Source organism: Podarcis bocagei (genome assembly GCF_964188305.1).
Source record: "Podarcis bocagei genome assembly, chromosome: 10".
Lineage (NCBI taxonomy): Eukaryota > Metazoa > Chordata > Lepidosauria > Squamata > Lacertidae > Podarcis > Podarcis bocagei.
In genome coordinates this window covers 48,366,949-48,382,689 of record NC_138135.1, presented here as the reverse complement: position 1 = coordinate 48,382,689, position 15,741 = coordinate 48,366,949, and the positions used below count along the sequence as shown (strand labels likewise).

Genomic DNA, 15,741 nt, shown 5'->3' with positions numbered 1-15,741 from the left:
CCCCACAGCGCCTCCTTTACCTCAGAAGCAGCAGCAAAGGCGCTTCCCTCCTTGGAAGTCCGACGGCACTCGTCGCGCGCTTTGCTGCTGCTGCCGCCGCCCACGCTCCCAGCTGCTGCTCGCGCCGCTCCTGAGCGCAATCTGAGCCCGGGCGCTGCTCCAGGCGCTCCTGAAGAGGCGCTGGGCCAACCCCTCGTTGAGTGACGCCGGAGGCAGCCAGTAAGCGTGAGAGGAGACCCGCCCCTCACTCCCACCGTGTCTTTATCAAGCTCCGACCAGCCTGTGCGCCCGGCGGGCGGGCAAGTAGGGAACCTCGGAGCGGAAAGGATCGCGGCTGGCAAGTTGCTACGTGTGCAGGCGCCGGAAAGGCCTCCAGGGAGACCACCCCGGCACACTCCCAAGCGACAGAGTTGAATCACGCCCCGCTGCCGGGGATTGGCGCGCTTCTTCACTAATGTGGATCATAGAATTGGAAGGGGGAACCCTCCGGGTCATCTAGTCCAACCCCCTGCAATGCAGGGATATCATGCAGTTGTTGCATGCAGGGATCGAACCTGCGACCGTGGACCCTGTTTAGGGAAGCTTTTAATGATTAGCAGACCACTGTATTTTAATACTTTGTTGGAAGCCGCCCAGAGTGGCTGGGGGGGGGGAAACCCAGCCAGATGGGCGGGGTATAAATAATAAATTATTATTATTATGATCTAACCAACTGAGCTGCCCAGCTCCACCACAAGTCACAAACACATTCCACCACCGATTGCGTTAGTTTCTTGACAAAAACCAAACAGGGCCAAATCCGTGTCATTGTCGTCGCCGCCCCTCTCCCCCATTGATACCTTGCTATTAGTTTTCACATGAAAGATGACAGAGCGTAAGAAAGGCCCTCCGGATCAAAATGTCCGTCATCCCCATTTCCCAAAGAAGCTGGTCAGATGCCTACAAGCCGAACATGCATGGGATGGTGTGCTCTCGCAATCGCCTTCCTCAGCAGCAGGCATTCCAAGGCTGTGATGTTGCAGGAGGCACTAACAGAGCCGTGCTGTCTAGTTTGCCATAAACAGCAATGAATGAATTTGTTTTATCAAGCTTGGGAAGCTGTCCAGGTTGGAGGCCATCACCGCATCTTGAGGCAGTGAGTTCCTCATTTTAACTATTTGCTGCAAGGGCTTCCTTTTGCCTGTCTTGAATCTCTAACCGTTCAGCTTCATTGGCTGACTGCAGGTTCTTGTATTGAGAGAGAGAGAAACTTCCATATTACCACTTTCCCTGCACCACCAACCTCTTATCATTGCCCTCCTTACTCAATCGTTTTCTAGGCTAAAACAGCCCCAAACAGCATATCCTTCACAGCCCCTTTTGCTCCAGCCCTTTATCGTTTTGTTTGCACCTTTCTGTGCTTTCTCCAGCTCTCCCGTATCCTTTTTGAGGCACAACAAAAAACCAGAACTCTGCAAATTATTAAATGAGGTCACACCATTTGTATAAGGGCATTCTGATATCGGTAGTTTAATTTTAAATGATCCCCAACACATGAAAAAAAATGCAAATTCTAACAGCCTTATAATGGGTTGACATTTTCATTTCATCCACCATGCAATAAAGGTTTCTCTCTTGGAGAAGAATCCTAGAAACTGTAGAGCTGAGGGTCGTCTAGTCTCAACCAAATTATACAAGACAAATGGCCATCCAAACTCTGCTTAAGAACCTTCAAGGAAGAAGAGTCCATCACCTCTCAGGGTGAGTATGCTCCACTGGTGAACAACATTTGCTGTCAGAAAGTTCTTCCTGATGCTTAGTCAGAATGTCTTTTCTTGTAACTTGAATTTATTGGTTCAGGTCCTAGCTTCTGGAGCAGGAGAAAAGAAGCTTGCTCCATCCTCTGTCCGACGGCTGTTTGCGGGCCAGCATTTGCTATAGGCATCCTAGCAGAAAATAAGGTTCACTGATTGTTTGCTAAGTCAACGAACCATTACTCATACTTGAGAAAGAGGAGTGGGATGAATAATTTATCTGCATGTCACACACATATCAAGGCACTTTTAAAAGGTGCATACTAAATGTTCAGATGTTCATATTCCCCAGTATGAAGTATCTAGTCCACAATGCATTGCGTACGAAACATGAAGGTTAACCCTTACTTCATTTTTTTATACAAGAGTTATCAGATGGAGAGTGCCTTTCATTTTTTTCTAAGGTTGTAGATTAGAACACATGTGAGAATTAGAATGCATTTAGAACACTGAGATAAGATTGCATGCTACTGTTGTTAATACCTGCCATGAATACTCTAAGCCCTAAGGCTTGGAAATATGAGGCAAATATCCAACAAAGCAGAGGTTGCCAAGGTATGGATTTAGCAAAATAAGTGCTTTTATTATCCAAAGAAATCTCTGTGTTTGAAGTTGAATGTCTGTCCCCATGTGATGAATCAGAAAAAGAGAGTAGCTGCGAGTGAGGGAAGTTGCAGAACATACAGAGCTAACCTAAAGTCTTGCTCTGTGTCAAGGAGCTGTCAAGCGAGCCCAGGTCAACCACAAGGCAGGGAATCACGGAAGACACAGGACGCAAGTAGCTTTTTATTAGCAGAAAATAACAACACAGTAGAGTCCTCTGGTTCATCTTAACCCAGCTGAGACATTGCTGAAACTGACCACTAGCCCCGCCCTTGCCCCCTCTAGACTCTCACTCTGGACCCCTCCAAAGCAGATGAAGGCTGTGCCAAGGGAGTGGGCTCCTCTTCTGGGCCTGTCTAGCCCGTTGCTCAGCAACATGCAGGATTCTCCTTGAGTAGAGTATCAGATGGGGAGGAGAGCCAGCAAGACTGAGACTGTTCTGCTGCTGTGTAGCAAGGGTAACCTCTGATTCCTCTCTATCTGAGTCTGCGCTCACACTGTGACTCTCAGCCTCTAACCCTGCCCTGGAAGGGCCTCCTTCTCTGGATCCCCCGTTGATGGCTCAAACCTCCTGCTTCTAGCACCTCTCAGCTCATCCCTTCTGCAGACTGCTCTCCAGTGTCCCACCACCAGGATCTAAGTCGTCTTCTTCTGTATCCTCCCTGGGGGACTCTTGGCCAGGCAGTTCCCACCACTCTTCCTTATCCAGCCAGTCCCTGGCTGCTATTACACATCTAGATCAGCCTTCTGTTGCATAACATAGACACAATCCTATGCACACCCAACAGCAAAGTAGAAAACAAAACCATACCAGAAGAAATGAGAGGTGCTGTAGCAGCGACATGGGTCATGCTTGCAACGTCCATGGTAACGTCCTGCACCACTTACCACTCATATCACTGTGTACTGATGATGCCTTCATATCATATCACCCAGGCAGAGAACACACTGGTGAACTCATAGCAACCAGAGAATTCCCCCATGTTGTCACAGAACCTAGAACACACACCGAACTCTGCACAATCAGGTAGCCGGGGAGGAAACCACCTTAAATAAGGAAAGACCCACTAGTTCTTAGTTCCCACTTAAATATGTAGGCAGTGCCCCACTAAGAACCAGGCCAACATATACAGCCAGATGCCTGGAGAAGGAATGAGAAAACCCCTTCGCTCAGTTGGTAGAGGGCATGAATGGAGAACCCACAGGTGGAGGCCAGAGGCCAGCTGTGGGAGCAGTGCTCCCACGTTGTCAGCTGTTGGAAAACTCCACATGGTATGTGCTTTGCTTCCCTTCCTTCCCAGCACATCCCAATCGTGCATCATCTTTCCCAATGGGTGCCACTGACAGCTAGTACTGCTTCTGGAAAGGAGGAACCTTCTAGGTCTTGGGAATGATGATCCAGCAGTCTCTAGGACACACCTAGAGACTGACACCCCATCACCCATCTCCCTTAACTCAGCAGCACCTCTTCAACATGTAGGCATTTAGCAGAGGCGGCCTGCAAACTCTATTTTCCTTTGCACTGGCATTTTTGGGTGATTGTTTATAGTGCAGTACAAGTGTTTTGTTCTTTTAAATAGATTCTATGCTTACAGTGACATTTTAATCTCATTGGGCCTCCTTTATCCTCTGCTCCAAAGCATATGATCCCCTGAGATTGTGAAGATAGAGTTGGAGAACTTGTGGCCCTCCAGATGTTGTTGGACTACAAACCCATCTGTAATACTAGTCTATGTATTATGTGTTCCAGTTCACCAGAGCCTGGAGCAGTTCTAGTTAAGGTTTTATAAGCCCGGGAGCCCTAGAGACCAGTGCCCTGAGGCCACTGAAGAGAGAGGTTTCTGGTGGGCTTTCTTTATGCCTTATCTGTGCTAAGGGTTTGTTCTGAATAAAGTAGACTGGTCACCATCCTTCATGTAAAGAGCACCTCTTACACCATCACCCATTACCTTTCTTGTTGGGAGTTCCTTCTGACTTTACATAGTCTTCTGCTTTTCTTTCAGAGGTCACTCAGCTCCATTTCATCAGCTTGCCTAAGGAATAGGTTGACCAGGCGGAATTCACAGTCCATGGACTCTGCTTCCCAATGTGCTACTATTGCATGAGGATGGCCAGCTGGAAAACAGCAACAGAAGGTAGGGTGTGTAGACCCAATTTTTCATTTACTCAATAAATGTCCTCGATATACTATGAAAAGCGGCGCCGTTCAGTTTTTTCCATTCATTCCTCTTAAACTGAACTTATAGGAGGGATCAGGCTATCATAAATACCATTGCAGCGTATACTTAGGAGAAACGCACACAGATTAGTGCAAGACAATGAGGAGCAAACCCCGATACCACTCAAAATACCAGAAAGGATTATACTGGGAGCCCTCTGATTGATGTAGAACCTCTTCGTTTCAATCCAGCTGTGAAAAAGCAACTTGTATTTTGCACAACCCTTTGCTGCAGCTAGGCTAGCAATTAAAAATGACTTCCTGCTAAAAATATCTGGTATTGAAATATTTTTCTAGTGTTTGGAATGATGGATCACTATCATGCCATGCAGGGATGAGTTAAGGCAAGCATACATGCTTGGAGCTGGGTGCATGACACACAAAGAGAGCCTAACCAATCACACTCTAGCCGAATTACAAGGAATGCATAGAGCAGTCGGACAGATGTGCGGGGTTCCTACATTTTGTTCTAGAAAAACAATGCAGTGCTGCTAAGTCTCAACTAGCAGCTTGAAGCTGGTCATCTGATTAACTAATGTTGTGGTCAGGATGGGGAAGATAAGGTAATCTACCACACCACATGGACATAACTGCATATGATGATTCCAGCACACTCACCTGATAAACAGAAGATGATTGCCAGGTGTCCCCAGAGCAGTGTAAGTTTAGGTGCATGGGCCTGAGTTTAAAAAGTGGGGTATCATTTTATGTGTGGGCAAAGACAAATGTGTGGGGTGGGCCTATGGAAGACGAGGACATCATCTGGAGGATAGAGGTTGGGAAAGAGATATCTTGGGGCTTCTGATCTTGTCAGACTCTGGTGCTTTCAGCAATTCTGATGAAAAACTAGCACTCCTTTTTGTACCTGTTGCACATATAAATAACAATTGGACACCTGATATCTCGTCCGCTGGGCAGTGCTACTGGATATGATACCTGCAGGTCTCATAATCTATCCCAGAGGTGGAGAACCTCAGACCAGTGGACAAAATTTGGCCTGCCAGGTCTCTTCATTTGACCTGCAAGGACATTTTGGCCAAACCATGTCCACCCACCCTACACCTGACGTGATTATGTAATATCAGGTGTGTGGCAGGTAAGGACGGGGCTTCAAAGGAACAACCAGGAGCTTAAAGTTTGCAAAGCACACTCCTACCAAGTGTCCCTTGCTCAAGGAGGGGGGAGCACTTTCCATCGAAGCAGCTGTTAAAATGGAAAAAGAATATATCCAGTGGAAACTGATTGTGTCTCCTACCAGCATGGGCCTTTCAAACACCCCACACGGTACTTTGAAGTCCTCCCATTTTGCCCACAGGCATGTCTTTGGGGGGACACCAGGAGTAAATTATTCCTGCTGAGCATTGCTCAAGCAATGAGGTCTTTACAGGATCTGGTGTGTTCTGGCTTCCTAGCTTGCCCTTTGTACAGCCTCATTTGTCTTGTGATCCTGACTTCCTCTTCGGACCCAACTACTGGCTGGTCTCGTGGAAGTGTGCAGTGCAAGTTTCACTGCTAAATTTCTGACATCAGGTTTAAAACGGTTTTATTTCAGGCCCTCATGACATGAATGGTGTTCTAAAGTTTTATTCTCCAATGTTTTAATTTATGTTCAGAATTGTGTGTATTCTTTGTTTTAAGCCACCAGCCGTGGTGAAAAGCTCAGTATACTTCTAAAAATCTGTATTTTAAAAAAAGAACTCATCAGTAGCAGCCTTGTGACCTGGCTAATAGCTCAGCAGAAAAGAACAAAGCAAGAGGATACAAGCATTGTGAAAAAGGAAGTTTGGGTACAATCCTATCCCAGCAATGAGCCTACACTAAGGATAGAATCGTTCTTTTTTACATTCTATCCATGAGAATGTTCCACTGGTTACACTCGCCAACTAAAACAAAACTAATATGTCCGTATAGCTGATGGGACATGGTGCTCCAATTATAAACAGATTGTGTGACATCTCTGGTGCAGACTTTAGGTAAAGGTAAAGAGACCCCTGACCATTAGGTCCAGTCGTGGCCGACTCTGGGATTTCAGCGCTCATCTCGCTTTATTGGCCGAGGGAGCCGGCGTATAACTTCCGGGTCATGTGGCCAGCATGACTAAGCTGCTTCTGGTGAACCAGAGCAGCGCACGGAAACGCCGTTTACATTCCCGCCGGAGCGGTACCTATTTATCTACTTGCACTTTGACGTGCTTTCGAACTGCTAGGTTGGCAGGAGCAGGGACCGAGCAACGGGAGCTCACCCCGTCGCGGGGATTCGAACCACCGACCGTCTGATCAGCAAGTCCAAGGCTCTGTGGTTTAACCCACAGCGCCACCTGCGTCCCTTGGTGCAAACTTTAGTTACCTACAAAATACCTTCTCACTTCTAGTTTCTGTGCGTTGTATCTATACAGGACTTCTTCAAATGGATGGGGAGGAATTCAACATAGCACTATGCAGCTCGCTCAGTCAGCCCAAGCAATTCTGCTTGCCTGACAGAATAATCTGACCCCTCCCAGAGTTAATTTAGGTGGGTGCAGGAATGGGAAAGCCACATTGCACTAGCAGGAAGCCCTTGCATGGGCTTCTGCTGGTGGGGCACATTACCTGAATCCTGCCCACGGTAAATGCACAGGCTGCAATACTAACCCTATTCCATTGCTCCGCTGTAACCAAATAGGAATTACTTCCAAGTAGGCATGGTTAGGACAGTGCTGTAGTGTATTTGCAAATGTCTATCTATCCTATTTATTTAGTTAACTGCTGTGCCACCTGCTTGTTGAATGGTCTCTTTAAATTTGAAAGTTCATTATTGTTCCACAAGATGTCTATGTCTTTAAGGGCCAGAGCAAATAATATGACCCAGTTTTACAGCTGTGAAGGAGTATAGCAGGTGCTGTTAAGTTGTGTTAATTAAGCTGTGTCAGCAATTGGGTATAGCATATAAAGAGCAGCACCTAGCTGTCTCAGTACCCCGGGGGATGGGTTGGTGGTTGGGTCATGCTTGTTGATATATTTAATGTAAAAGGAGTTTTTGTTTTTGTTATTAAAACCTTGTTAAAGTTATTTTTGAGTTCCTTGTAATGCGTGGTCTCCCCAGCAAGCTCTCTGCAGCGCAACTAAACTGCAAACAGCCAACACTGCTATGATTAATGCTGATGTTTGATTGCTCCTTATGGCCCAGCACCTTCACAGGCTATTGAAATAATAGTCTACACCAAATAAATGCCTGCACCATATAAAGATACTGGAGTATTATAAAAATAAATGATCATAAAATATAGATGGGCGCTAAATGCCTACAATACCACAAGTATTTCATAGTGATATAGTGGGGGGAAACACTATCCTAAAGTCACAGGTCTTTCTTAAGATACAATGCCTTGATTCTTTTTTTTTTACAAGAACCATTTCTAGCTTAACTTTTCCCATTTCTGCAGCTTGGAGGAAATGGGGCAGAGATGGAATGCTGATTTGGCTAAGGTTCTCTTGGGCTTCAGAGATTCATATTATATGGGGATGGAGTGGGAGAGGAATAAAGGGAAAGGGACCCTGGGAAAGTCCACATAAACAATTAATCTTGCAAATAGGAGACAAATCCCCCTGGGAAAATGATAGTATGGAAATCATGAAAAGTAAGCTGAAAAACATCTACTTATCGGAACCAATGTGTACAGGAAGAATGACACAGATGGCGTCTATTGACAATGTTTTTTTCTCATGATAGATGTTTGTGTTGTCCTAACAAACCATTAAGACAAAATAATTTACTCACTCAGACCTCTTTTTTAGGGGGCCTAGGTTGTGTGCCCTCTACTGAAACATATAGTTATTTTGCTTAAGAAATGTAACATTTTTCTTGGTTTTTAAAAATTATTACTCAATTTATATCCTGCATTTATTTATTTATTTATGATTTAAATTTGCATGCCACTCTTCGTCTGAAGGTCTTAGGGCAGTTCACAGCATAAAAATAAAAAAATGAAAACATAAGAGACGTAATAAAAACAAAAACAAAGCAAAACAATAATGCCCCCTCCCAGAAACACATTTAAAAGGAATATAAAATGTTAATCAGCCAAAGGCCTGGTTTGCGAACATTTTTGTCAGGTGAGCTTCCCTGGGGAGCACAGGTGCTGGGTTCTGCCCAACTTTGTGCCGTGTCATGTCGTCACATTCACGACGTGTGTGGTGTCATGTGGCCGGCCACAAGTCCTGCCATGGCCACAGGGAGGCAGGACAGAGTCTGTCGCAGGTGGAGGGAGGCCCAGCAAGACCCACTGCAGGCCACAGAATATTGAGGGGGCCGGCCCCCTCCTTGAAAATTTTGCCATTCCATAAACGGGGAGCCACTGCAAAAAAGGCCCGAGGCCCAGGTCTTTCTGGTTAGGACATCCATGAGCTGAATTAACATGATAACTGAACTACTGTACCATTCCCATGACAGCAAGGAGTGATGTTTGTGTCAGTTTAGGCACAGCTTTGCAGCTTTCACCTTGCATATACAGTGGTACCTCGGGTTACATACGTTTCAGGTCACAGACTCCGCTAACCCAGAAATATTACCTCAGGTTAAGAACTTTGCTTCAGGATGAGAACAGAAATTGTGCTCTGGCGGCGCGGCGGCAGCTGGAGGCCCCATTAGCGAAAGTGGTGCTTCAGGTTAAGAACAGTTTCAGGTTAAGAACAGACCTCCGGAACGAATTAAGTACTTAACCTGAGGTACCACTGTATAGGCATCTAAGGAGGGCTGGTTTACGTACTTCAGGGCTTCAAAATAAACAGTGGGGCAGCAGATGGATACAGGCAGGTGGATGCAGGTGAAGCACATCAGTCTAGCCCTCTTCACCAGCCTCGATCTGCTTCTGTAGTGACAGAGGAAGTGTTTTCTTAGACCCCCCCACTGATAGGAGAGCTGGGCCACAGAGCAGTCGTAGTCTCTCTTTTTCCAAGCCTTGAGGTTGTGGAGTTTTGTATCAGGGCCAGGAGGTTTGGACAGTGTCCCACCAACCTGATGAGGGCCCCAACAACATGTGGGCTTGATCATGCACGGGGTGCACAGGCTGTTCCACTAGCGTAGTAGTGGCACATCTCCAGACCTGGAGCAATGCAAGTATAGAATTGCTCTGCTAGATTGTACTATGATAAACTATATTATAATGCTCCATGATTATGCCAACACAGGGTGTCGATATTTCTCATATCTTTTGGGGAAGACCATTCATGGTGGTTTGGAAAGTAGGGTCTGAAATGATACCGTCCCCATCAGACAATGCCCCACTGATTCACTTATAAAAGGCACTCTGTTGTGTTGGGGTGACATACTGCCTACCCTTACATTTCATTAACTGTTTAACCGGACCCTTTTGAACTATTCCTTACCCTTTCTGGAGGGGAAACTTCCCTTCTGTTTCACAGTTCATGGCTTCTTCATTTTTCTCCTAGCAACCTTGTCAATACACTTTGCAAACACTGCAGGACTAGAGCCAAAACAGTTTAGAGCCATCATATTTGTGAAAAATGTCTGTTCTTCTGCAACAGCCTCTCAATTGTTGGCTTAAGAAAGGCTGGCACACTGATGATTTATCCCTACTGGTATATCAAGACTAGCATTTCCTTTCGAGAATTACCGTATTTTTTGCTCTATAAGACTCACTTTTTCCCTCCTAAAAAGTAAGGGGAAATGTGTGTATGTCTTATGGAGCGAATGCAGGCTGCGCAGCTATTCCAGAAGCCAGAACAGCAAGAGGGATTGCTGCTTTCACTGCGCAGCGATCCCTCTTGCTGTTCTGGCTTCTGAGATTCAGAATATTTTTTTTCTTGTTTTCCTCCTCCAAAAACTAGGTGCGTCTTGTGGTCTGGTGTGTCTTATAGAGTGAATATGGTAGTTAGCCAATTGGTTCTGGTTCATGCAGAAGTTATTCCCTACTGTAGTCTGTGTAAGAATTAAGCTGAGAAATAACTGTGAATCCAGCATAAAGTTTTACATTCTAATCATTTTGTTTTTGCTTGCTGGAGAGCAGATTTATAGAATTATATTAAACATTTGGCCCAGTAAAAAAACAACAGAAAGTGAGTTGTGACAGTAGCTGTCAAGCAAAAAGGTTCTCCCAGGTCCCAGCCCTTTTACTTGATATCCCTTCACTAGAGATTCCAGGGATGTGATATAAGGCCTTCTCATTGTGCTCTCTCACATTTCCATCTGTCCACGGCAACACTAATTCACAGCTAGTAATTCCTCATATCTGCCAGGCAGAAATAGATTGTAATAATAATATAATAATAATAATAATTTATGATTTGTACCCCCCCATCTGGCTGGGTTTCCCCAGCCACTCTGGGCGGCTTCCACAAAGACCAAAAATACACTAAGATGTCAGACATTAAAAACTTCCCTGAACAGGGAATGTCAGGTAGTTGTTTATCTCTTTGACATCTGATGGGAGGGTGTTCCACAGGGCGGGCGCCACTACCGAGAAGGCCCTCTGCCTGGTTCCCTGTAGCTTTGCTTCTCGCAATGAGGGAACCGCCATAAGGCCCTTGGCGCTGGACCTCCTTCAGGTATACTGGGCCGAGGCCGTTTAGGGCTTTAAAGGTCAACACCAACACTTTGAATTGTGCTCAGAAACGTACTGGGAGCCAATGTAGGTCTTTCAAGATTGTACATTGTAGATTGTACATTGTCATCTGCATAGCATGCTCCAAGCTGTTCACCCTGAATGCAAAACCATGGCCAAGTAGGTGTTCTCCATCTTATATTTGTGCAGGTGGCTATTCTTGCCTAAGTGTATTCATGTCTAATATTGATCTGTCTCATTTTTGTAATATATCTGTAACTTTTTTAAAGCTATTTTTGTTTTAAATAAATCAGCGTGTGGGACAGTCCAAATTTCCTCCACCCCCCATTAGTGTATGTGCATTCAACTGAATATTTCATATTTCAGAGTATTTCATTTTGGCCTATGTACAAAATAACAAATCCCAAAAGCTGGAAACAAGAAGAAGAGCAACTGCCATGTAGCAATGCACAAAACCAGCCAGTTGTTTTCATGAACACTTCATCTTGGCATTCAAACTTAAAAACAATACATTTGGTGAGGCCTAAGTGCCATCTGTTTTGGAATGAGTCTTTCTTTGTCCTTTGGAAAACTGAGCAAGTCTTGGAAATACAGTATTGTCTTACGGTTTAACACAAACTCATTATAGCTAATTGTACCACAAGAAGGGAATATGGAGTGAGCAAAAAGCTCCTCTATATTTGCCCAAATAAATTAATGTAACCTGTTAAACTGCTAACCTTAAATGAACTTCTGTATTACCGTATTTTTCGCCCTATAGGACGCACTTTTCCCCCTCCAAAAATGAAGGGGAAATCTGGGTGCATCCTATGGGGCGAATGCAGGCTTTCGCTGAAGCTTGGAGAGCGAGAGGGGTCAGTGCGCACCAGGCGCACTCTCGCTCTCCAGGCTTCAGGAAGACATCCGCAGCCTAGGCAGCCCTGCGGGAGTTCCCGCAGGGCTGTCTAGGCTGCAGATAGTAACCTGGTTCCCGGAGCGCCGGGCGCGCTGAAAGCAGAGCTCCCGGCGCTACGGGAACACATCCGGAGCCTAGGCAGCCCTGCGGGAGGTCCCGCAGGGATGTCTAGGCTGCGGATAGCAGCCTGCTTACCGGAGCGTCGGGCGCCCTGAAAGCAGAGCGCCCTGAAAGCAGAGCGCCTGGCGCTTCGGGAACACCTCCGCAACCTAGGCAGCCCTGCGGGAGTTCCCCGCAGGGCTCCCCACGCTGCGGATAGCAGCCTGCCGCCCGGCGGGCAGGGCGCCCTGAAGCAGAGCACCCCTCGTGCTGGGCAGACATCGGCCAGCCCCACAAGCTCGGGGGACAGCAGGGAGGCACAGTGCCGCCATCCCGCTGTTCCTCGACCTGGTTCGGTTTCCCCGACCTGCTTTTGGGGGGGAAATAAAGGGAATTTTTTCCCCTTTATTTCCCCCCCCCCAAAAAAAAACTGGGTGCGTCCTATGGGACGGAGCGTCCTATGGGACGAAAAATACGGTAACTTTGGGACAGGTTGTCCAAGTTGCTAACACAAGTAACAACTGAAGCATTCTGGCAGTTCAAACTCCATGGAATTGTATGGAGACACAACTTGCAAAGGGGCTCAAAATTAACTTTGCAGCCTAATTTAATCATTGTGGAGGTCCAGTTTTGGTGTTTTGCCCTTTATGGACCTGCAGATCTTGATGTTTGCAGGCTCTGCTCCACAGGCAAAGAAAATACGTAGTGATGACTACCAATTTGTATAGCTTTAAAAGCGGATTAGATAAATATATAGAGGATGAAGCTATTAATGGCTATTACTGAAAGTGTAGGAAGCAGTATGCCTATAATACAGGCTTCCTCAACCTTGGCCTGCCAGATGTCTTTGGCCTACAACTCCCATGATCCCTAGCTAGCAGGACCAGTGGCCAGGGATGATGGGAATTGTAGTCTCAAAACATCTGGAGGGCCGAGGTTGAGGAAGCCTGCTATAATACAAGTTACTGGGGGGAAACAAGGAGGGAGAGTGTTGTTGTGCTCAAATCCTGTTTGTGGGTTTCCCAAAGGCATCTAGTTGGCCACTGTGAGAGTAGAATGCTGACTAGATGGACATCTGGTCTAATCTGGCAGAAATGGAGATTTTATACTTTATGATCTGGAGGAAGGAATTGTAATGCTGTATTACTTTTGAAGTTGGTTAATGTTACTTTAGCTTTAGTGACATCTACTGTGGCAACAGTGTATGACCATTTTACAGAGTTTTTCTTTTTTTAAATCATTCCCTTCAATTTCTTTAAACTATGTATGGTCTCTGGATTTTTCTACAATCCATCTGAGACACAGTTATAATTCTTAACAGAGCCTGCTTCTTACTTATGATAGACAAGGCTGTACTTAACACACACACAAATTCAGGTTGTACCAAAAACTATTTGGAAAAAGAAACTACTGATTCTATGGATGAAAAAGTCAACGGCTGGTTGAATCTATCTCTAATAACAAGCAGGTCCTGTATGCAACAGCACAGTCCTAACCATATCTACTCAGAAGTAATTCATGTTGAATTGAAAGGAATTTACTCCCAAAGAAGTGGGATTAGGATTGCTGCCTCAGGGACAGAGCACAAGTAAAGGTATGCTTTATAGTCCTTATATTAGCAAAGATGGAGATTAATTTTAAGCGGTGCACTGCACAAGGTAAAGTAGCGGTGGGGAGCTGGTGGGCTGGATCCAGAGTGCTCCACTTTGACAGGCAGGTGGGGTGAGACTTATTTTTTACAAGTAAGCCTATAGAGGACTGGGCTACCATTATGGAATCCTACACACATTTATGTGGGAGTAAGCCCTATCAGAGGGACGCGGGTGGCGCTGTGGGTTAAACAACAGAGCCTAGGACTTGCCGATCAGAAGGTCGGCGGTTAGAATCCCCGTGACGGGGTGAGCTCCCGTTGCTCGGTCCCTGTTCCTGCCAACCTAGCAGTTCGAAAGCACGTCAAAGTGCAAGTAGATAAATAGGTACCACTCCAGCGGGAAGGTAAACAGTGTTTCCGTGTGCTGCTCTGGTTCGCCAGAAGCGGCTTAGTCATGCTGGCCACATAACCCGGAAGCTGTATGCCGGCTCCCTCGGCCAATAAAGCGAGATGAGCGCCGCAACCCCAGAGTCGGCCACAAATGGACCTAATGGTCAGGGGTCCCTTTACCTTTACCTTAAGCCCTATCAGAGAATGGGACCTCTAAGTAAACATGTAATGTCACACTGAGTTGTGCCCAATTAAGTCATCCTTTTAGCAGTGGGATTTCTACTTGTGCAATGGAACTGCCTCTTTCTGCATGCCTCCTGCAATCTGTTCCAGAGTAATGGGGCAACTCCCCAAACAGGGTATGCTAGGAGAGGAAATCTTGTTGCACAAGCTGAAGTACTTTTTTTCTGTTTGCTCCAGCCAGGGTCCCAGCAGCATTTCTCTGGGTACAATGCAGACTTACAACACAGGGTCCTTCCACTCCTTCTCCAGAAACAGGAAGATGGATCATTGTCCTTTAGCTTCCTTTATATTTATAAGCAGACATTGAAGTATATACAGTACATACACATGCATGCATGTATTGAATTGTAACACAAGGATGGGACAAATGCCCTTTACACAGTCCCTGGGATCTAATGTTTGTTCTTCTATATCCTCCGGAGACAAGAGGCTTAATATATCATTAATATGTATTTGTGGGCCTTTGAATCCTATCAGCAGCACTGGCTTCCCTCTGTCAGTGGGATCTCAAATGTCCCCGATCATCATTATGTTTGTCCCTCCCTCTTGCTGCCAGTCCCTGTCGCACACTCCTGGTTCCTCCTGCTGCCTGTGCATGGGACTTGCAGCAGGAGCGAAGGCACTCTGGAGCCGCAGTTCTCGAACAAGAAAGCAAGAGTTTTCTGCAAAAGCGCCTTCTCTTTCGCTTCCGTGTGCCAACAGGGAGGTCTGATCCAGCAGCTGACTCCTCCGAACGTTGCATGATCTGCTCTTAACACTGCCTCCGATTTGCTCCAGCAAATCTCCAGCTGGGAAATAAGGGAAGGGCCAACAGCTCGCTGCTAGAGCACATGCTCCGCAAGCAGAAGGTCCCGGGTTCATTCCAGGTAAGGTCTGCGAAACACTCCTGTTTGCAAACGGCAAGCCATTGCAGAGTCTACTGAGCAAGGTAGCCAACGGTCTGACTCGAAGTACTTTTATAATTTTTAATTTTTATTTATATATAACGGTCTGACTCGAAGTACTTTTCTGTCTGCCTAATTTTTAATTCATATATATATATATATATAATACAACACCATATATATATATACACACACACACACATATATGCAACTCCAGCTCCACGACTGGGCACGGTATAGGAGACCCCCCCCCGCTTTGTTTTTAAGGAACCTGCCTCCCAACCGCTGACGAATCAGAAGACTGGAGAAATATAGCCCCTCGTTTGCTCTGAGGGGGTTTTCACGACCCAAGCAGGCCCCGCCCCCACAGTGGGCGTGGCAGCGAGGGGGGACGCGCTACTAGTGCGCAGTTTACCTGCCGGAAGTTTCCGCGGGTTCGCGTCCGGAAGTGACGCCTCACGTCGCT

The 15,741-nt window shown here is 46.2% G+C and overlaps 1 protein-coding gene and 1 long non-coding RNA gene across 3 annotated transcripts in view; one reads left to right on the top strand and one right to left on the bottom strand.

Annotated features, from left to right (window-relative positions):
• CPM (carboxypeptidase M) overlaps positions 1-3,255 on the bottom strand; it is a 34,625-nt gene extending 31,370 nt beyond the window's left edge. The window contains exon 1 of one of the 2 annotated variants that reach the window (XM_081211743.1): positions 3,208-3,255. In XM_081211743.1, the coding sequence (XP_081067869.1) occupies positions 3,208-3,240 (33 nt within the window). In that variant the 5' untranslated portion in view covers positions 3,241-3,255. Of the gene's footprint in view, positions 1-20; positions 150-3,207 lie in introns of those variants that run through there. The other variant, XM_081211744.1, reaches the window with a different exon arrangement.
• Positions 3,256-3,392: 137 nt separating this feature from the next.
• Positions 3,393-15,343, top strand: LOC308596648. The gene is made up of 3 exons (XR_014012603.1): positions 3,393-3,668; positions 4,400-4,531; positions 15,094-15,343. It is a non-coding gene; the product is annotated as an uncharacterized lncRNA (long non-coding RNA).
• The last annotated feature ends 398 nt before the right edge of the window (positions 15,344-15,741 follow it).